Here is a 23174-nt window from a genome sequence, read left to right on the forward strand (position 1 = left end):
CCCCAATATCGTTCCTGCTACACACTTTCCTTTGCAAAGATAGTCACCTGACTATTGTGCCCCGGTAATTAGAGATCCTCCATAATTTAATCCTCAAAATGATCCTTTTGTTTTCAAGAAAAGTCATGTTTTAATCAGCCCATCATTTGCACTCAGAAGATGTATTCCAAAACTCCTGAATTTAAGCCATGCCAGGCCAGCTAGGACAGCTAGGGCTTCTTAACTATGACAGTGTGATCCCTGCGTGTGCTCATCCTGCCGCCTTGGAGTCTTCTAGGCTAACAGTCAAGGGGAAGGGGAACATCTACTCCTGCACAGAGGTTCCACAAGCTAGCCTGGGATGCCAACACTGTTTCCATTCATCTCTTTTCTTGGAAATCACTTTCTGAGTATCTTCAGCATTTTACCTTGAATCCCAGTTTAACTAACACAAAGTTTAAACATATTTAGTCTCAGAATATCTAATATTGATTATGTTACAAAAATCTTAGGGTACCAATTCTCCTCACAAAAAAAATGACTTTATTCAGATTGGGATTTTAAGGGCCACAGCTAACCAAATCCCAACAGAGATTTAAAAATCAATAAATATAACATCATACCCACATAAGGTAGAAAGGAAAATGGAGTGAGACAAAAGTATTATAGGGGCGTTTAAACACCTTTCTTCAAAAGAAATATACAATGGCTCTGAATGGGAAACCCAACAGTCTAGGTCATAATCATATGGCAATGCTTGCAGAAACCTTTTGCACCAGCCTTATTACTCTCCATTCCATATTCAGTGCAGTGGATGGGTACCAACAAGGCTTTGGTATATTCAGTTCATTCTCACTGGGTCTGAATAGTGGAGAAGAAGCGCCTATGCCAATGTTGAGGAAGAGAACAGTTACACTTTGATGGAAGAAAAGACACAGCGGATTACTTAATGAGTTTAGGAGAAATTGTACTGACATCCACAACAGAGAAGCTGGAAACGGGCAATAACGGAAAGTTAGATGGGCTTTAAAAGAGAATGGGTATGCAAGAGGGAAATGGAGATGCTTAACTAACCACTGTCCAACTGAGGTGGTCCCTTAGTGCCATGTTATTAGAGGCTGTACCACAGTACAAAAACTTAACATTGAGGTCAGTGCGCAATTGTCACATTCAAAGTCTCGATATTATGGCTCTTAGATGGAAATTTACAAAGTCTTTTTTTTTTTTTTCAAAAGTAAGAAAACATTTTTCCTGCCATGTTTTGGTTTGTTGTATTGTTTGGGTGAGGGGCTATGTTGTTACCTAACAGTTAAAGATAGTGTTGGACTCCATCCAGATCTTTTCATTTCTTACAGGGTTTCATTCCAAGATAACACCAATAGATTTGAATTAATAATCTATGATATTATCCATGTCCCTAATAAGGTCTCACTGGCCTACCTGGGCCATGTGTCATGGGCAGTCATGTCAGCCATGGACAGTCACTGCTCCCAAATTCAAATTGTTTGCAAATGGGCCTCCCCACCTCGTATGAACCGGTATGTGCAGCCTGCTCTACGTAGAGTGGAAAGAAAGATGACTTGGATGATGTTCAGTATGGTCAAGTTCCAACTCTCCTTCCATCCCTCTATAATTTTCGTTCATTTACAGCAAATCAAAAATGGCAGCTTTGCTATCAGCACTCTTCTCAATCTGTTGCAACTGTTCATGTTTCCTGGATGTCCCTTCAGTACTCCAGGAAGCTTAGAGCATAGAGCTTTCCCCCATTTGTTTCCCACCTGTGTCCCCAGGCTCAGTGTCCATCACAGTTCTAGAGAGGGTTTCCTTAGTTACCACATTTGATAAGGGAAGCTCTCTCCCTGTGTGCTTGCTTGCTAGATTCTTTGCTTTTTTTTTTTTTTTTTCAAGTGTCTTAGGGTTTTTATTTCCATGAAGAGATACTGTGACCATAGCAACTCTTACAAAGGAAAACCATTAACTATGTGGCTTACAGTTCAGTTCAGAGGTTCATTCCATTATCATCGTGGTAGGACATGGAAGCATGCAGTCAGACATGGTGCTGGAGAAGTAGCTGAGAGTTCTACATCTTGCACAGCCAAGAAGAAGTAGTCTGTCTCACTGGGTGTGGCTTGAGCATATATGAGACCTCAAAGCCTGCCTCCACAGTGACACACTTCCTCCAACAAGACCACACCTACTCCAAAAATGCCACACCTCTTAGTGCCTCTCTCTTTGGGGGCTGTCTTCTTTCAAATCACCAGAACATGTTACTGAAAACAATCCCATAAATAGATGCTTTATTTATTTACTCAGTTCCCCTGTATCTGTCATTCTGATACCCCAGAGTTGTAATAGTTTCAGTGAGATGCTCCCCATAGTCTCAGGCAGGCATTTCAATACTTGGTCCCCAGTTGGTGGCACTGTTTGGGGACACTTAAGAGGTGTGGCCTTGCTAGAGGAAGTATATCACAGGGCAGGCTTTGAGAGTTAATAGACTCATGTCATTTTTAGTGTGTTCTCCTTGCTTTGTGCTTGCATTTGAAGATGTGAGCCATCAGCTTCTGCCCCAGCCTCCATGCCTGCCTACCATGATGGTTGTAGATTCTTGTCCTTATGGAGCTGTAAGTCCAAATAAACCCTGCAAAGTGCCTCAGCAATGCTGTTTTATCGCAGCAGTATCCTGCAACACACAGGAAGTCATTCCTGCACTATATCAGTGGTAAATGCTTGGTGAATATTTAGTAGTGTTTCTTGAGGGTATCAATCAATGTGTGAATACGTATCCAACCTCTTAGTCATTTTCATTCATTTTACATACAAACCACAGATCCCTCTCTCATCCCCCCTCTCACCCCCTTCCCCCCTCCTGCATTCTTCCACAATCCCCTCCTCCGGCACGATAAGTTCTCCCCTGGGGGTCAGCTAAGCCAGGTACATTCAGTTGAGGCAGGACCAAACCTCTCCCCACTTTCAGTGGTGAGCAAGGTATCCAACCATAGGTAATGGAATCCAGAAAGCCAACTCATGCACCAGAGATAGATCCTGATCACACTATCAGTGATCCCTCAAACAGACCCAGCTGCACAACTGTTTCCCATATGCAGAGGGCCTAGTCTGGTCCCTGCAGGTTCCACAGCTGTCAGTCTCAAGTTTGTGAGTTACTTTGAGCTTGGTTCAGTTGTCTCTATAGATTTCCACATCATGATCTTGTCCCTCCTCCCTTGCTCATATAATCCCCCTTCCCTCTCTTCGACTGGACTCCTGGAGCTCGACCAGTGCTTGGTTGTAGATCCCTACATCTGCTTCCATCAGTTACTGAATGAAGGCTCTATGATGACAATTAGGGTATTCACCAATCTGATTATGAGGGTCACCAGTTCAGGCACCCTCACCACTGTTGCTAGTAGTCTAATCTGGGGTTGTCCTTGTGGATTCCTGGGAATTTCCCTAGCAATAGGTTTCTCCCTTACCCCACAACGTCTCCCTCTATCAAGATATCTCTTTCATTGCTCTCCCACTCCATCCCTCCTCCAGCTCGACCATCCTATTCCCTCATGTTCTCATCCTCCATCCCCTACCCTCTATTGTTCTCTCTCATCCCCAGTTTACTTATCGAGATCTCCTCTATTTCCCTTTCCCAAGGATTTCCCTTTCCCAAGGTGATCCATACATCCCTCTTAGGGTTCTTCTTGTTTCCTAGCTTCTCTGGAGCTCTGGTTTGTAATCTGATTATCCTTTGCTTTATATCTAGTATCCACTTATAAGTGAGTACATACCATGTTTGTCTTTCTGAGTCTGGGTTACCTCACTCAGGATGATCTTTTCTGGTCTATTTGCCTCCAAATTTCATGATGTCATTGTTTTTTACAGCTGAGTAATACTCCATGGTGTGTATGTACCACATTTTCTTAATCCATTTTTTTGGTTGAAGGGCCTCTAGGTTGTTTCCAGGTTTTGGCTATTACAAATAATGCTGTTATGAACATAGTTGAGCAAGTGTCCTTGTGGTATGCTTGAGCAATCCTTGGATATATGCCCAAGAGTAGTATCATTGGGTCTTGAGGTAGATTGATTCCCAATTTTCTGAGAAACTGCCATACTGATTTCCAAAGTGACTATACAGGTTTGCATTCCCACCAGCAGTGGAGGAGTGTTCCCCTTGCTCGACATCCTCTCCAACATAAGCTGTCATCAGTGTTTTTGATCTCAGCCACTCTGACAGGTGCAAGATGGTATCTCAAAGTCATGTTGATTTGCATTTCCCTGGTGACTAAGGATGTTGAGCAATTCCTTAATTGTCTTTTGGGCCATTTGGGATTCTTCTGTTGAGAATTCTCTGTTTAGATCTGTAGCCAATTTTTTAATTAGATTGCTTGGTATTTTGCTGTCTAGTTTCTTGAGTTCTTTATATATTTTGGAGCTCAGCCCTCTGTCAGATGTGGGGTTGGTGAAGATCTTTTTATATTTTTGTAGTCTGTCATTTTGTCTTATATTACTGTGTCCTTTGCCTTACAGAAGCTTCTCAGTTTTAGGAGGTCCCATTTATTAATTGTTGCTCTCAGTATCTGTGCTACTGGTGTTATATTTAGGAAGTGGTCTCCTATGCCAGTGCTTTCTAGGCTACATCCTACTTTCTCCTCTATCAGGTTCAGTGTAGCTTGATTTATGTTGAGGTCTTTGATCCATTTGGACTTGGTTTTTGTGCATGGAGACAGATATGGATCTATTTGAAATCTTCTATATGTTGACATCCAGTTATGCCATCATCATTTGTTGAAAATACTTTCTTTTTTCCATTGTACAGTTTTGGCTTCTTTGTCAAAAATTATATGTTCATAGTTGTGCAGATTAATGTCAGGATCTTCAGTTAGATTCCATTGGTCCATATGTCTGTTTTTATGCCAATATCAAGCTGTTTTTATTACTATAGCTCTATAGTATAGCTTGAGGTCAGGGATGGTGATACCTCTAGAAGTTGCTTTATTGTAAAGGATTGTTTTAGATACCCTTTTTTCCATGTAAAGTCAAGTATTGTCCTTTTGAGGTCTGTGAAGAATTGTGTTGAGATTTTGATGGGCATTGCATTGAATCTGTAGATTGCTTTTGGCAAGATTTTTGTTATGTTGGTGCTACCTATCCATGAACATGGGAGATCTTTCCATTTTCTGATATCTTCTTCAATTTCTTTCTTCAAGGACTTAAAGTTTTTGTCATATAGGTCTTTCACTTGTTTGGCTAGAGTATTTTATGTATTTGTGGCTATTGTAAAGGGTAATATTTCTCTGATTTCTTTCTCAGCCCATTTATCATTTGTGCATAGGAGGGCCACTGATATTTTTGAGTTAATCTTGTATCCTGCCACATTAATGAAGGTGTTTATCAGTTGTAGGAGTTCTCTGGTAGAATTTTTGGGGTTACTTATGTATACTATCATACCATTGGCAATTAGCGAAAGTTTGACTTCTTCCTTTCCAATTTACATCCCCTTGATCTCCTTTAGTTGTCTTATTGCTTTAGCTAGAACTTCAAGTACTATTTTGAATAAATTTGGGGAGAGTGGACAGCTTTGTCTTGTTCCTGATTTTAGTGGAATCACTTCGAGTTTCTCTCCATTTAATTTGATGTTGGCTGTTGACTTCCTGTAAATTGACTTTATTATGTTTAGGTATGTTCCTTGTATTCTTGATCTCTCCAGGACCTTTATCATGAAGGGTGTTGGATTTTGTCAAAGGCTTTTCCAGTATCTAATGAGATGATCATGTGATTTTTTTCTTTCTGTTTGTTTATATGATGGATTATATTGACAGATTGTCGTATGTTGAACCATCCTTGCATCTCCGGGATGAAACTTACTTGATTATGATGGATGATTTTTTTATGTGTTCGTGAACTCAGTTTGCCAGTATTTTATTGAGTATTTTTGCATCAATGTTCATGAGGGATATTGGCCTGTAATTCTTTTTTGTTGTTGTTGTTGCATCTTTGTGTGGTTTGAGTATCAGGGTAACTGTTGCCTCATAGAAAGAGTTTGGCAATGTTCCTTCTGTTTCTACTGTGTGGAACAATTTGAGAAGTATTGGTATTAGTTCTTCTTTGAAATTCTGGTAGAATTCTGCACTGAAACTATCTGGTCCTGGGCTGCTTTTGGTTGGAAGACTTTTAATTACTGCTTCTATTTCCATAAGAGTGATAGATATATTTAAATTGTTTATCTGGCCTTGATTTAACTTAGGTATGTGGTACCTATCCAGAAAACTGTCCATTTCTTTTAGATTTTTCTAATTTTGTGGAGTACAAGTTTTTGAAGTATGACCTGATGGTTCTCTGGATTTCTTCATTGTCAGTTGTTATGTGTAGACGAATTGCTAAACGGTCTTATTAAATAAACACCCAGAGCCAGATATCAGGTCAAAACCTGAGAGATCGGAAGAATAGGAAAAGCCACAAGCCAACCTCACCTTACAGACCCTCAGCTTCCAAAGAGAGCTACTTCCTATATACCCATTCTTATATGCCTTTCTGTTCTGTTCTCTCATTTGCTCTCTTATCCCAGCTAGATCACTTCCTCTTCCTGTCTAGCTCTGTCACTTCCTGTCTGTCTGTACAGACCTCTAGACATACATGGTTAACTAGTGTTGGAATTTAAGGCTTGTGCCACTCACAGAGATCTGAATGACACTCTGTCTCCTGAATGCCAGGATTAAAGGTATGTGCTACCATTGCCTGACCTCTATGTTTACTACAGTGGCTGACTTTTCCCTCTGATCCTCAGATAAATTTTATTGGGGGACACAGATAAAATATCACTACATTTCCCCCTTTTTTGTCTAAAAAATATACTATTAATATAAGAAAAGCTATATATAATAAGTACAACAACTCTATACAATATATACAAGCAATAAATACATCAACAAAGACTCTAGACCTATAGGCTGAAGAAGGATGCTCCAGTGTTGTAGAGGAACCTTAGATGACTGTCCAGGCAGCCAGCTGTACCTGTCATTCCAGAGTTTTGAAAGTTATTTACAATGCATTTCCTGTGTACTAAGGTAATATTATACCCTTCTGGGGTCTTTGATGTAGTTGACGACTGGATAGTTATCATTATAGTTTTCCTTAGTCATGATAAAAGATAAATTAGATGTGAAACTTTAGACTCACAAATATAAGATAGATAAAATATTTTCTTTAATTTTGCCAAATACAAATAGACGATATTGTAATTGTAATTTTTACTTGATAATTGTTCTATTATATGAAATTTTACTATGTTAAAGCTAAAACCTTCCTTTTGATTAGATAGAAAAGGAGAAGTGCTGTGGGATATCTTTCTGTATGCTGTGAATATGTGTTGCTCTGATTGATTCTGTTTGGCCTATGGCAAGGCAGCTTAGAGGCAGGCAGGAAATCCAAACAGATAGACAGGAAGAGAAAGGAGAGGCAGGAGAGAAGCCAGCCTGCTGCCCAAGGAACAACATGCCAGCAGACCGGTAAGCCATGGACCATGTGGCAAAGCATAGATTAATAGAAATGGGTTAATTTAAGATATAAGAGCTAGCTAGGAAGAAGCTTGAGCCATAGGCCATCCAGTTTGTAAATAATACAAGCCTCTGTGTGTTTACTCGGGACTAAGCAGCTTTGGGATACAAGTAGGAGAGATTTGTCCTGGCTGCGGGTCTGGTGGGACACAAGAACACTTCAAACTACAGTTATGTCTCCCTTTTTGTTTCTGATTTTGTTAATTTGGATATTCTTTCTCTGCCTTTTAGTTAGTTTGGATAGGGGTTTGTCTGTCTTGTTGATTTTCTCAAAGAGTTAACTCTTTATTTCATTGATTCTTTGTACTGTTCTCTTTGTTTCTATTTTATTAATTTCACCCCTCAATTTGATTATTTCTTGGCATCTACTCCTTCTGGGTGAGTTTGCTTCTTTTTGCTCTAGCTTTCAGGTGTGCTGTTAAGTTGCTAGTATGAGATTTCTCCAACTTCTTAATGTAGGCATTTAGAACTATGAACTTTCATCTTAACACTGCTTTCATAGTGTCCCATAAGTTTGGGTATGCTGTACATTCATTTTCATTGAATTCTAGAAAGTCTTTAATATCTTTCTTTATTTCTTCCTTGACCCAGTGGTAATTCAATTGAGCATTGTTCAGTTTCCACGAGTTTGTAGGCTTTTTGTAATTTGTATTGTTGTTGAATTCTAGCTTTAAGGCATGGTGGTCTGATAAAATACAGGTTATTTCAATTTTTTTGTATCTGTTGAGATTTGCTTTGTGACTAAGTATGTGGTCAATTTTAGAGAAGGTTCCATGGGGTGCTATTCTCTTGCATTCTCTTGTGTTTGGGTGGAATGCTTTTTAGATGTCTATTAAGTCCATTTGAGTTATAATGTTTGTTAGTTCCCTTATTTCTCTGTTAAGTTTCTGTCTGGCAAACTTGTCCATTGGTGAGAGTGGGGAGTTGAAGTCTCCCACTATTAGTGTGTGGGGTTTGATGTGCAATTTAAGCTTTAGTAATGTTTCTTTTACATATGTGGGTGCCCTTGTATTTGGGGTATAAATGTTCAGAATTGAACCTTCCTCTTGATGAACTTTTCCTGTGATGAATATGAAATGCCCTTCTTGATCTCTTTTGATTAATTTTAGTTTGAAGTCTACCTTTTTAGATATTAGGATGGCTACACCAGCTTGCTTCTTAAGTCCATTTGACTGGAAAGACTTTTTTCAGCCCTTTACTCTGACATAGTGTCTATCTTTGAAGTTGAGGTGTATTTCTTGGATGCAGCAGAAGAATGGATTCTGTTTTTGTATCCATTTTATAGGCAAATTGAGTCCATTGATATTAAGGGATATTAATGACCAGTGATTGTTCGTTCCTGTTATATTTTGGTGGTAGTGTTGTGTGTTTTCCTTCTTTAGGATTTGTTTGTGTGGGATTATCTATTGTCTGTGTTTTCATGGGTGCATTTAACTTCCTTGGGTTAGATTTTTCCTCCTAGTGCTTTCTGTAGGGCTGGATTTGTGGATAGGTATTGTTTAAATCTGGTTTTATCATGGAATATTTTGTTTACTCCATCTATGGCAATTGAGTTTTGCTGGGTATAATAGTCTGGGCAAGCATCCATGGTCTCTTAGTGTCTGCATAACGTCTGTCCAGGACCTTCTGGATTTCAGAGTCTTCATTGAGAAGTCAGGTGTTATTCTGATTGGTCAGCCTTTATATGTTACTTGGCCTTTTTTCTTTGCAGCTCTTAATATTTTTTCTTTATTATGTATGTTTAGTGATTTGATTATTATGTGGTGAGAGGACTTCTTTTTTGGATCTAGTCTATTTGGTGTTCTATAACCTTCTTGTCTCTTCATAGACATTTCCTTCTTCATCTATGATTTTGTTGAATATATTTTCTGTGCCTTTGAGTTGGTATTATTATCCTTCTTCTATCAATATTATTCTTACATTTAGTCTTTTCATGTTGTCCCAGATTTCCTGGACATTTTGTGTTATGACTTTTTTGGCCTTAGTGTTTTCTTTGACTGATGAATCTATTTCCTCTACTGTATCATCCACACCAAAGATTATCTCTTCCATCTATTGTATTCTGTTGGTTATGTTTACATCTGTAGTTCCTGTTTGTTTATTCACATTTTCTATTTCCAGCATTCCCTCAGTTTATGTCTTCTTCATTGTTCCTATTTCACTTTTCAGGTCTTGAATTGTTTCCTTCACCTGTTTAATTGCTTTTTCTTGGTTTTCTTTAAGGATTTATTGATTTCTTCTAATTTTTTCTTTGTCTTTTCCTCAATTTCTTTAAGGGAATTTTTCATTTCCTCTTTAAAGACCTCTATCATCTTCTTAAAGTCATTTTTAAGGTCTATTTCTTCTGCTTCATCTACACTGGGATGTTCAGGTCTTGCTGATGTAGAACCTCTAGGTTCTGGTGGTGTCATATTGCTCTTTATGTTGTTGAATGTATTCTTGCACTGGTGTTTACCCATCTCTTCCTCCAATTGGTGAAAATGGTATCTCTGTCTCAGGGAGACACTCTTGGTCCAGTCAGAACTGATGGAGTCTGTGTTTCAGGAAACAGCTGCAGTCTCAGAGGGTGGGCAGGTTTGGGGGATAGATTGGGGCTTATAGGTTACAGGGTCTGGTAAGGGGGTCAGGTCTGCCTGCAGGAGTCCTGCCTGCTGGCCTGCAACTGGGGCTGCAATGGTCGGGGTAGAGGGCACTGGTTGTGCCCCTGGGCCTCAAGCTGGGATGAGCAGCTAGGAGAACAAAGATTTACCTCTTGATCTAATCAGAGCTGCCATATCCAACTTTTGTTTTTTGTTTTTTGTTTTTTGTTTTTTCGAGACAGGGTTTCTCTGTGTAGCTTTGCGCCTTTTCCTGGAACTCACTTGGTAGCCCAGGCTGGCCTCGAACTCACAGAGATCCGCCTGGCTCTGCCTCCTGAGTGCTGGGATTAAAGGCGTGTGCCACCACCGCTGGCCATATCCAACTTTTTAATAGGGTACTTTGCAGAGGGAAGGGGAAACAGAGTGGTCAAGGTCCTTGTTTCATCTGTGTTGCTGTGCTAAAGAATTTATGACAAAAAGTAAGTTAGGAAAGGTAAAGGTTTCTAGATTACAGCTTATACATTACAATCCATTACTGAGGGAAGTCAGGGCATGACTGGAAAGGACATGAAGCAGAACCACAGACAGAACCCCCACCAAAGACATGCCCACAGGCCAATATGATCTAGGCAACCCCTCACTTCAGGCTTTCCTCTCTCATGACTCCAGGATGTAGGACTTAAACTCCCTAGGACAGTCAAGGACCATAAAGGCTGAGTGTTCTTTTGCTAAGTTTCTCTTAGATACTGTCTAGAAGTCTGTTTAATGGACACCAATTGGAAAGCCCCCATTTATTAATGTCAGAAAAACACATCTATACCTTCATCTTACATTCACTTTACCATCTAATCTAGATTTCCCAGGTTCTGATACTTGAAAGATAGAAGAAATGAGTACATTTTCCCTCCAGGGTCACTGACACTGTTAAGTGAAATAAGCATGTGAAAGCAGTTTCAAGTAATTATTATTACAGATATTTAAGCTAATTTTGTTTTTGTGTGTTTGCTTCCTTTTAAATAACTTTAATAGATAACTAACCTATAGAAAGAATTACAAATATAGTAATATTTGATTGTTTTGTTTTCTTTGTCTTAGGGGACCATGGACATCAAAGCATACTTTGAAAGAATTGGTTATCAGAATCCCAGGAACAAACTGGACTTGCAAACATTAACTGAAATTCTTCAGCACCAGATACGAGCTATTCCCTTTGAGAACTTGAACATCCATTGTGGAAAACCCATGGAGCTGAGCTTAGAGGCCATCTTTGATCATGTTGTGAGGAAGAAGCGGGGTGGGTGGTGTCTCCAGTTAAACCATCTTCTCTTCTGGGCTCTGACCATGATAGGTTTTGAGACCACAATGTTGGGAGGACGTGTTTATGTTTCCTCAGCCAGCAAATATAGCAACACCATGCTTCACCTTCTGCTACAGGTGACTCTCAGTGGCCAAAAGTATATTGTAGATGCTGCATTCCCATTTTCTTCCCAAATGTGGGAGCCTCTAGAGTTAATTTCTGGGAAGGATCAGCCTCAGGTGCCTGCCATCTTCCACTTGACAGAAGAGAATGGAACTTGGTACCTGGACCAAACTATAAGACAACAATACGTTCCAAACCAAGAATTCATTGATTCTAACCTTCTTAATAAGAGCAACCACCGAAAAATCTACTCTTTTCCTCTTGACCCTCTAACGATTGAAGATTTCGAGACTGTGAGTGCATACTACCAGGTAGCTCCAACCTCTGTAATGGTAAATACATCTCTTTGCTCCCTGCAGACACAAGAAGGGGTTCATGGATTATTGGGCACCATTATTGCCCACAAGAAGTTCAATTATAAGGACAATGTAGATCTGGTAGAGTTGAAGACTCTGAAGGAAGAAGAAGTAGAAGAAGTGCTGAAGCGTATATTTGGTATTCACTTGGAGACAAAGTTTGTGCCCAAACATGGTAATGATGCTTTTACATTTTAGGGGGGAAGGTCTTCAGTGTATATGTATATATTTTTTCATGATTAAAAAAACAATCAAATTATGCAAATTAGGTGACAGTTTAATAAACCCTGAGTCAGTACAAAGTTCATCAATGTCTGTCCCCTACATTATGTTAAGAAAATCCTAGACATCAAATTCCTTTTCTTATAAAATTACCCACTTCTGTAACTAAATGGCTTTTAGAGAAACATGCCATTTAAAATTTAATCACAATAAAAAGTATTTTAGTGATGATATAGTTGTCATGATTTATACTATGAAACCCTCCATATTGACTCATTGCTGGATTCACACAAAGGTTTTAATGGTGGTTAAATAAAGTGTATAGTGCACACACTATATTCACCTAGATTCAAATTCATTTTCACAAAATGCCTTTAAATGACTTTAAGGGAGAAGCAGGGAAGAATGAGATACAATGCTGGTCACAAGTAACTTTGAAAACAAGAATGACACCATCAGAAAGTCCTGATGAGAAGCCAGGAACATGGCACAGCCGGTCATTTCTCTCACAATGGCTTTGGCTACCATAATTGTGCACTGATGAGGTTTCATATTTAGAATATTTTGCTTTGATTAAATAGATCACATATAAAGTAGCAATTGTAAGTTATGGAACACATATCAGATGGAAAACAGCGAAAAGGATATTGTTGACTACTACAATAAGATCAGAGGTTTTAAAGGAGTGACTGTATTCTGAGTTTAGGTGATTTTTCTACAGTTCTGTCTTCTACCTGTGCTCTGTCTTATCCAAAAACCACATTCTCAGGGTTCCTTCCACTCACCGTTATGAGAAATAAGCACATCAATTCATTTGTATATAGCTGAGTTCACATACTATTGACCTTGAAGAAGTTGCTTTATAACATTTGGTTATAACATTCCCTAGAAAGAAAATGGGGGTAGCACTCTTATAAGTCAAATTTAAATAAGACAAACTTAAAATGACCTCCCAATAAATCCTAGTTAAATGAATAATCAACGTCACTCAACTTGGGTAGTAGATGAGGACTTAGTAGAGTATGTATCTATTCTACTCTGTGTACTTGAAACCATGGTTCCATTGTCACTTCCTGATATCATATTTCATTAAATGTTGATTTTAGACTTCCAAGATCAAACAGCATCTCCAACAGGCTTTTTGGCTTGTGGATTCATTGTCAGGACTGTAGTTTAAAAATGCAGATTTATTTTTTCATTTGTAGTCAACTAAGGAAGGTGATGAGAAATGTAAGGACTGCAATAAATGGCATTCATTAAGAGAATAGCCAGGTATCCACATGAATATTTTATATGGTGAAATATTCACTCAGGGTGGATATCCAGGCAAAGGTGGACAAGAAACTTATCCTGAGTGGGGAGTAAGGATGTCGATGTCACTTTGTCCTCCAGCTCCGTGGTTCTCTCTGTCAATGTCAAGTCAATCTGGTACTCTTAACCTCAAGCGGTTTTCAACCATATTCTGGTCAAGACCATTCCAATGACAAAAACCACTGAGCCAGCCAAGAAAAGTAGGTCACAGAAAATGATGCAGTCACAGGAAAATGTACCAGTGGTGCTTACGGAAAGTGACCCTGCCCAGTGTAACCAGCTTGTCTTCACTATTTCAATCGTTCTGGGTGGGGATGCGGGGCAACATTTGCTGACAGAAGTAGATATCGATCTTAGCTGAAAGATTGCAGAGTTGCACATGATGGCATGATGTCAACAGTTACTGGGTGAGATCTGAACGACTGAAGGAGAAAGGCAACAGCATGTCTGGCTAAAGATTTTAAGGTGTCCTTTGTATCCTTATGAAGAACTGACTGTCCTTCTTCTAGCTTCCCAGAGATTAGGAAGTGCCATATCCTGGCAGGATCTTAAGACTATAAAGTAGAGCACAAGACCCCTATTGTCTGGAAAGGTTGGGATAAGGGTCCTCATGGTGAAGCCAAGTCTGAATGTATGCCCCACTCTGCACATATTAGGCTGGGTGAGTGCCGGTGACACCCTCAGCTCCTGGGGAGAGAGTTGGAGAAGGAGGCTCGTTATGAATTTATCTCTTGGCCTTCAACAATGGAGTCCCAGACTGAGTTATTGAAGAGACGATCTTTGGAGTGGGCATTATACAAATAATGGCACTTACAGATGCTAGCCATGCATCTAGAACTCTGATAAATGAAAACACAGGAATGCAATTTATTAAATGAATACAATATGAAATGTGTTCTAGTCATACAATTGCTAATTCACTGGTTAAAAGAAATAGCAAATCCTAGCTGTTCCATAGATAAACTTCAAAATATGCTCAGCAAAAGGAACCAAACACTAAATTTAGCTGTGGTGACCATTTGTATAAAATGATGTAATTAATTGACTAATATTATCAAATTATACACTTAAAACAAACACTAAGTATATGTGAAGACAGCTATACATACATACATACACATACATAATACACACACATATATGTATATATATATGTGTGTGTGTATATATATATATGTGGTCCTGATCATTGGACATTGATAAACAGCTATGCATTCTACCTACAACTGAAAACAGGTAAGCCTTTCTACCTACTGCTAGGCCAGCACCCTAGTGGAGCTAATTAAAGAGCCCTTTTGAACAATAAATGGAGAACTTGGTTTAACCAACAAAATGAACATTCATCCAGCTACTTGGCCTGAAACAGGCTGAAAAGATCAAATACCCCTCATAAAATCTCTCAACGTTTTCCCTCAGAGGAGCCACACACCAATTCATCATCCACGTGAGATCGTTTATCTGGACAAGAGCTAACAGTGTTTGCTTGTCTAACAAGTTTAGGACTTTTGACTTTTAGTGTGTGTGTGTGTGTGTGTGTGTGTGTGTGTGTGTGTGTGTGTGTGTGTGTGTGTATGTGTGGCTTGTGTCATGTAGATATGTGAGGTGACCACACGCCTGTGTACACCAGTGAGCATGCCCAAGTGTGCACATGGGGAAACAAGAGAAAAATGCTCGGTATCTTGAGGTATCACTGGCCACATTCTGTGAAGACAGGGTGTCTCATTGAGCCTGAAGCTCAGTGTTCTGGCTAGATTGGTGGCCACTGAGCTGCTAGGACCCTCCTGTCTTCACTCTCAGTAATGATGGAGTTACACATGTGTACACGGCCACACCTAGTTTTAAAAATGCTTATTCTTTGGTAATTTCATAGATGTATACATATCCCCCTCCAACCTTAATATCCTCTTCCTTTCCTTATTCTTCTTTAGTATTCTCAAAAATAGCCCACTGGGTCCCAGTAGTATTGCCAGTGCATGGATGTGGCCATCTACTGGAGCACAAGGCTTGGCCTTTAACTTGCATGTTGGGGGTCTGAACGAACTCCCGTTTTCATGCTTGTACAGTAAGTGCTCTGACCCACTGAGCCCGTGGAGCCATAGCTCTGATTTTTGTCTTTTCTTGTAGAAAGTTAAGACTCTAACAACAGGCCATGAGGAACCCATTTATAGTGAGCGAATGCCTGTCCAGAACTTGATGTCAGAGTGGACATATCTATCAATGGAAGGAACAGCCAGCTCTAAGTTGGCTTTACCTCCATCCCACCATGACCCCAGAGACTGGGACTTTAGCACTCCCCCAAGGAAGCATTATTCTTTGATTGAGAAACATTCTCATAAGACCTTGTAATTTCACAATATGAAGCAGAGCTGCCTCCCAAATACAACAAGTTTTTATAACAGTCTTTTAAGCCAATAAACAACAACAAAACAATGTGAGGAGACAATGTGGAAGTGAGAGGCCATTGGAAGAGCTTTGTCTCTCTCTTGGGAGAGGACCTCCGACCAAAAGCTGATGATCTGTTTTCATGAAGAATGTGGACATCAACAGTAGCTTCAGGGCCCAAGTAACAATGTTAGTCTCCCAAGTTCAGACAAGCCTCGTCCCTTCTTCTCAACAGTAAGGCTCTGATAGTACAAACTGGTAGCTCCTTTAAATAGTAGCTTCTTATTATGTTTTCTCATTGGTTGTGATGATTGGCCAGGGCTAAATGTGAGTCTGACAATGTTGTGGCCATGTCACAAGACCCCTGAACAAGACCACCACAGAGCCAACATCCGATGCAAAACACACAGGGGTTTATTGATAACAAGCAAGTCCGGGCTTGGTCTATGTCCAACACTCAACACAGCAGATGGAGGAGGATGGCCCTGAGCTCTCAGGGTGAGGGGTTTTTAAAGGGAAACACCACAGCAGGGTGATACAAGCCTTTGAATCATATAATTGGGTGAGGTTATGTAACCTTTGAATTTACTGGTTGGGGGTTATAGTTATCATTTTTGGCCAGGCCTGGACAAGTCCCAGGCTTTGTCCTTGAGTTGCCATGGAGGCTGGCTGGCCTACCACATACTGACTGTGGGGGCTGACTCCATAGCCCAGGCTCTGTTCTTGAGTTGCCACGGAGGCTGGCTGGCTTCATACGTTCACATTGACCCATGCACATAGCTCTAAGTTGGTGAGGGGTCCCAGACAGTAAACAACTGTCTGAACCTTGAGCAGTCAGAGTACATGCAGAAAGGGAGCTACTTCAAGGACTATGTCTTTTGTTCATGGCCCTCCCAGAAACTGCTTGCTCAAGTCTCAGGAAACAGAAATTGAGGCCTGATCTCTGAGAGAAGACTGGGCAGCCTGTTATGGAGTCTACTTGGTCCTTTCAACAACAGTGATTAATTTCCACACAGTTCTAGAGATTAGAAGTATAAGCTGTAGGTGTTGACAGGTTTCATCTCCCTGGGTTCCTGTCCCTGACTTTCAGATGACCTTATTATGCTTCATGTCCTTGCTTTCAGTCTGTGATACTATGTCCTCATCTATTCATATAAAGACACAAGCTACAGTAGATTATGGCCCAGAAATATCACCTCATTTTACCTCAGTTATCTCTGTCAAGGTCCCATATCCAAACACAGTCTCACTCTAATGTAGCTAGAGTTTTCCTGCCTGGCCCACGGTCAGGGCAAATCTCTCTCACCTGCCAGTCCCACAGTCATTCAGACCCAACCAAGTAAACACAGAGACTTATATTGCTTACAAACTGTATGGCCGTGGCAGGCTTCTTGCTAACTGTTCTTATATCTTAAATTAATCCATTTCTATAAATTTATACCTTGCCACATAGCTCGTGGCTTACCGGCATCTTCACATGCTGTTTCTCATCATGGCGGCTGGCAGTGTCTCTCTGACTCAGCCTTCCACTTCCCTTTTTATTCTCCTCCTTGTCCCGCCTACACTTCCTGCCTAGCCAATGGCCAATCAGTGTTTTATTTATTGACTAATCAGCAACATATTTGCCATACAGAACATTCCACAGCACTCTAAGGTAGAATGGATTAGGAATTATATGAACTTGAGGGAAACACAATGCAGCCCATTGCATTCCACCCTCTGGTCCTCATAATTCATGTCCACATTATATGCAAAATCTTAACACATTCTAACATCTAATATAAGCCCTGTCTTAGCACTGTTCTATTGCTGGGAAGAGACACTATGACCAAGGCAACTATTAATTAAAAAGTGCATTTAATTGTGGGCTTCTTATAGTTTCAGACTTTTAGTCCATTACCGTCATGGTGGGGCATGTAGAGGCATGCATATTATTGGAGCAGTAGCTGAGAGCTACATCCTGATCCGCAGGCCAAGAGAGAACCTGAACCCGGGTTGTGATTTTGAAACCTCAGAGCTCACCTCCAGAGACATACTTCCTCCTAATCCTTCCAGTCCTATCAAAGAGTTCCATTCCGTGGTGATTAAGCCTTCAGATATATGATCCTATGGCGGTGGTGGGTAGGGAGGAGGTATTCTTATTCAAACTACCACAAGCCCCAAATCACATGCATTACATCATCAAAATCAGTTATGGGCGTTATTGGTGGTGTCATTAATCCTATGGCAAGATTCCTCTAACTATAATCACTTAAAGTGGACAAGTTTTCCTTTACCAGTATGCAATCATGGGACAGAAGTCAGTACTACAGTCCCATTCCCTGAGGGAAAACAGAGAGAGAAGAAAGCAGTCTGTGAGTCTGACAATGTTGTGGCCATGTCACAAGTCCAAATTCAAAATGGATGCCACTGGCTTTTTCTTTTGTCCATGCTTATGGTGATGTCTTGTCACTGTTCTGTTGCTGTGAAGAGACATCATGACCATATCAACTCTTACAAAAGAAAACATTTTACTAGGGCTGGCTTACAGTTCAGAGGCTTAGTCCACTATCATCATTGTGGGACGCATGGCAGCACACAGGCAGACATGGTGCTGGAGGGCTGCTGAGAGTTCCACATCTAGATTAAAGGCAGCAGGAAGAGACACTGGGCCTGGCTTGGGCTTTTGAAACCTCAACATCCACCCCCAGTGGCACACTTCTTCCAAGAAAGCCACACCCACTCAACAAGGCCACACCTCCTAATCTTTCTCAAGTAGTGCTATTTCCTGATGACATTCAAATATACGAGCCTATGGGGGCCATTCTTATTCAAACCACCAAATGTGACATCCCATCCGTGCACCTTCCAGAGCAGCGGCCTCGCCTCCTCGTTCTGGAAGTCCACCAGGTAGTAATTCTGGAACAAACAAGGGAAGGTATGAACACAGTCCGGGTGCAGAATTGTGGTCAGTTTTGCTGGCATCCTGCTACTCAAAATTTGAAAGGCTCCCCAGAGCAAATCTGAGAGCCCCACCATAGCTGTTCTGAGGGCCTTGTGCATACTCCTGGGCAGAATATGAAGTGTCTGTGGCAGAGCAACCCTAGCAATCGAAGTGATGAAAAACCTTTCTTCTTTAGGGGAAAGGGGAAAACAAACCAGAAATAGCCCCAGGTCAACGATGGGACTGGCAAAGCTGGTCTACTACAGACACATCCCTCTATCTCGATGCTTCCTCTCTCTCCAAGGGACCCTTGGTTCTCCAATAGCCTGAGTAACCAACTAGTGGGAAAAATGACATTTTTATAGACATTAGGGATTAATGATGAACTCAAGAGAATTTTCATAGGAATATCATTCCAAAAAGGAGTAAGTCTCTAATGTGATATTTCCATGTCTGCAGCAGTCCCCAGGCATGAACTTTTGAATGGAATAGCATTATTCATCTAAGTACACCAAGGGGGGGCCCCTAAATTAGATTTTAGGAAGACTTGCATCTGAGCTATTATTTTTACGGTCTTTTATGACTTTTGTCCTTTCCTATATTTGAAATAACAGAATTCTTCTATCTTTCTTGTGCTTTTAGAAGATAATCATACCATAGTAGAAATCAGAACATGCCTTTTCCTTATGAAAATGTTTTGTGTGGTGTATAGAGTCAAAGTCAATTCAATCAAGGTAAATGAATCCTCATCATTGCCTTTGTACCAGAATGCCAAGAAGCAGATAATAAGGAGCAGAGTGAGGGACATCCTTTTAGACTAGACATCTTTCTACTTCAGAGATTTGCAAAGAACTATAAGCCAACTAAGGAATGAGATGGGACTGTTTGGTTTGTATATGTACACCAGTTTGCTTTTCTTCTAATTAAGTAGTGTTTCAGGGAGGGTCCATCAGACATTTTACAGAATCCAAATTCCAGATTAAATAGGTTTTCCTTCTTTATGTTTGAGGGGAGACTATTTGTTATTTCTAAATATATCGCTGAACACTATAATTACTACTGTAACTGTCTAGAGAAACAGCATCTAACTTTGCATGGTTATTTGGTACAAAGTAAAAATATAGAGTCGGTGATACTTCTGATGCTATTATTCTTCTTAATATCATTGCAGACCAAGGAAAATAAGTTTGTTTATTTTAATGTCCACAGTGACACCAACAGATGGTATGATCTCAGTTTCATGCTGTTGAGTCAAACACTCACAGGAACATTGTAGCTAGAGTTTTCCTGCCTGGCCCACAGTCAGGACAAATCTCTCTTACCTGCCAGTCCCACAGTCTCTCAGACCCAACCAAGTAAACACAGAGACTTATATTGGTTGCAAACTGTATGGCTGTGGCAGGCTTCTTGCTAACTGTTCTTACAGCTTAAATTAATTCATTTCCATTAATCTATACCTTGCCACATGGCTCGTGGCTTACCGGTATCTTCACATTCTGTTTCTCATCGTGGTGTCTGGCAGCGTCTCTCTGACTCAGCCTTCCACTTTCCAGCTTTATTCTCCTCCTTGTCCCGCCCACACTTCCTGCCTAGCCAATGGCCAATCAGTGTTTTATTTATTAACTAATTAGCAACACATTTGCCATACAGAACATTCCACAGCAGAACATCCACCAGATAACCATAGAACTCCCTTCCCTCGACTATTCTAGACTTAGACTCACACCACCTTACTGTCTCTCACAACATAAGCAGTTACTTTGAAGTAAGGCAGTTTCAAATGAGTAGCCTAAACTTGAAACATGTAGCTAGTTTCTGAGGTGCCACATACAACTGTACCAGAAGCCCACTCCTATTACCCTGCCAAGACTTGTCCAAAAACCCTACCCAAGCCAGCTCTACCTCCTAATGAACCATTTTTTTTCTGGAAGCATCTTCTCAGTCATCTGCAGCTAGGAATGCAGCAAGCATCTTCACACTCTGCTGGTGTTCACCTCCTTACCAAACCCATGTCCAAATTCTGACCCTTCAACCTCTACCATATTTCTGGTATTGTTTCCTTCCTTCGTAGTTCTACTGTCCACACACTGGTTCAGGCCCCGGTTCCAAGTCCCTTGGACTTTAGAGGATGCATTCCCATTAAACCCTACTCTAGTAATTCCTGTGAGTTTTCCTAGATATGATTCTTTCATTCATTGACCTAAAACCTTTGTTGTCACCCGATGTTAAGTGCTTCATTTTAGCTCACAGAAATGAGTAAATTGAGATGATAAAATGTCCTCTGAAAATTAAAGAAACAAACACAAAACACCGAGGGAATTGGAAATTTTGTCTTTACGTGTGTGTGTGTGTGTGTGTGTGTGTGTGTGTGTGTGTGTGTGCGCGCACATGTTCACAAGTGTGCGAACACTTAAGTGTGTAAGGGGTACATGTGCCCATGTGCACATAGGACCCAAAGCTGACACGCAGTGCCTTCCTTCGTGCTCACCACTTTGCTCATCGAGTCCTGCTAGTCTGTCTATCTGTCCAGTTTGCTCCAGGGACCCCCCCTGTCTGTGAGTTCTGGGATCACACATGGCTGCCAAGTCTTCCTGACTTTTCTGTGGTTGCTGGGGATCTGAATTCCAGGCTCCTGCTTGTGCAAACCCTTTACCCCCGACCATCTTCCAGCCCTTTGCACTTTCCATGACAATCCAAGCAAGGCTTTGGAGAAACAAGACCTGAGCCAATGGCTTTCTTGGTTAACTTCAGGCAACTCAAGGACATTCTGGAAGTCCTAGGCACAGGTGAAGAGTCTATTTGAAGCAACTGGCTGGTTGAGAGGGAGGGAAAAAAAAGAGAGTGGCAGACTGAAGCCTACAATCACAACTTCTTCAGTCATGACCTGCATGAGAGTGTTGGCTTTCTAGTGTTAATGTACTCTACTTGAAAACTCTTCATAAATGTGCCTCTGTGGAAGGTAATTTTGTGCCATGAGTCCTCGCTATGGCCTCACTCACAGGACTACCCTAGAATTCAGTTACCATGTGGGTTAGGCAGTTTGGAGCCTGCTAAGGCCAAGATGTTGCTACTCAATACCACATTGCCTAAATAGACCTTAAAATCAATAATTTAGAAATATTTTTGAGAGATAAATGATGTACAAACTCACCAAACTATTATAGATCTCATTTCAAACCACCACAAAGAACATGCTTAGCCCTTCCCATGTCCACTGGGAACTGGAATAGTAATTAAGGAAACAAGTGTGTCATCTACTCTCTGTCTTCTGATCCCTTTTCATTGAGCTAGAAAATGGGGGCATTAAAAGGAGATGAACAGATAAGGCAAAGATTAGGCACCACCCCTAGGTATCAGGGAGGTGAGAAGAGATCTTGGAGGAAATATTTCTAGAAAATGAAGAGATGAGAGGTAAGAAGACAGAAAGAAAAATAATTTCAACTCTGTCTATGTCCTGTCCACTGTTGCCTGTTAGTGCCTCATACTGATGATGCAAAAGAGGAAAGCAGCTGTCAAAGAACCAGGGGCCTGTACCTTATACATTTCCATGTCAGCAAAAGGGAGTAAATGGTTAGTGGAACTGAAAGATAGCAAATGAATAACCAGCATCCTTCGCCAAAAGGCCTCAGAAAAGAATGTCTCTATGGTCCTCGGTCCTTCTACCTCAATAGGTAGGTTCGTTCACAGCCACAAGACAAGGCTCAATGAACCCTGTCCTTACACACAGTTAGTGTCACTATCCCAGATGAAATCATTTTAACATTAATCATCCTTTTACCCTCTCTGCCCGTCATATTTGAATTATCAGTGCATCCTACATGCAATGAAAGTATTTTATAAATCATAAAGGACATGTGTAGACAAAATTCTAAACAGTTTTATTAAATAAGAAACACAGAGCCAAATACAGAGTTAAAGCCTAAGAGATCAGAGCAAGAGCCACGACTCCCTTCAGCTTACCACTCCCTGTCATCCTTCCCCTGAGAGAGAGACCTTCTTCCTGTGTGTCTTGAGTTTTATTGCTTTCTGTTCTACCTTCTCATTGGCTCTAAGCCCAGCCACATGACTTCCTCATCACTGCCTGTCTATACAGACCTCCTGGTCTCTATGGTTGGTACTGGGATTAAAGACTCAAAGATCATCAAACTTGGCTGTGTCCTTGACCACACAGAGACTCTGCCTGCCATGTGATCGGATTAAGAGAGTGGGCTACCACCACCTGACTTCTATTCCTGGCTTGCTAATGACCTCTGATCTCCAGGCAAACTTTATTTATTAACATACAAATAAAATCACATTTCAGCACAATTAAAATAGCACTACAGTTTATTATCAATGTGGTAGAATTCCTAGCAGGAGGGAATAATAATAACTTACACGAATAAGGATTTCCTCTGACTCATGAGTCCAGGGATAGAGTCCACTGCAGAGAGAAAAGAATAGTAGGAGAAGGGACTCATG

The 23174-nt window shown here is 40.7% G+C and overlaps 1 protein-coding gene across 1 annotated transcript; it reads left to right on the forward strand.

Moving 5' to 3' along the window:
• The first annotated feature begins 11200 nt into the window (after positions 1 to 11200).
• Positions 11201 to 12246, forward strand: LOC128119420 (arylamine N-acetyltransferase 3-like). Its single transcript, XM_052752812.1, has one exon. The coding sequence runs from the start codon at positions 11201 to 11203 to the stop codon at positions 12071 to 12073; it is 873 nt and encodes a 290-aa protein (XP_052608772.1). The 3' UTR covers positions 12074 to 12246.
• The last annotated feature ends 10928 nt before the right edge of the window (positions 12247 to 23174 follow it).

The sequence above is a fragment of the Peromyscus californicus genome, unplaced genomic scaffold (genome assembly GCF_007827085.1).
Source record: "Peromyscus californicus insignis strain IS unplaced genomic scaffold, ASM782708v3 Scaffold_23__1_contigs__length_62951481, whole genome shotgun sequence".
Lineage (NCBI taxonomy): Eukaryota > Metazoa > Chordata > Mammalia > Rodentia > Cricetidae > Peromyscus > Peromyscus californicus.

Excerpts from the sequence above, each read along its gene's own strand:
- LOC128119420 (XM_052752812.1), top strand. The coding sequence starts at position 11,201 with ATGGACATCAAAGCATACTTTGAAAGAATTGGTTATCAGAATCCCAGG.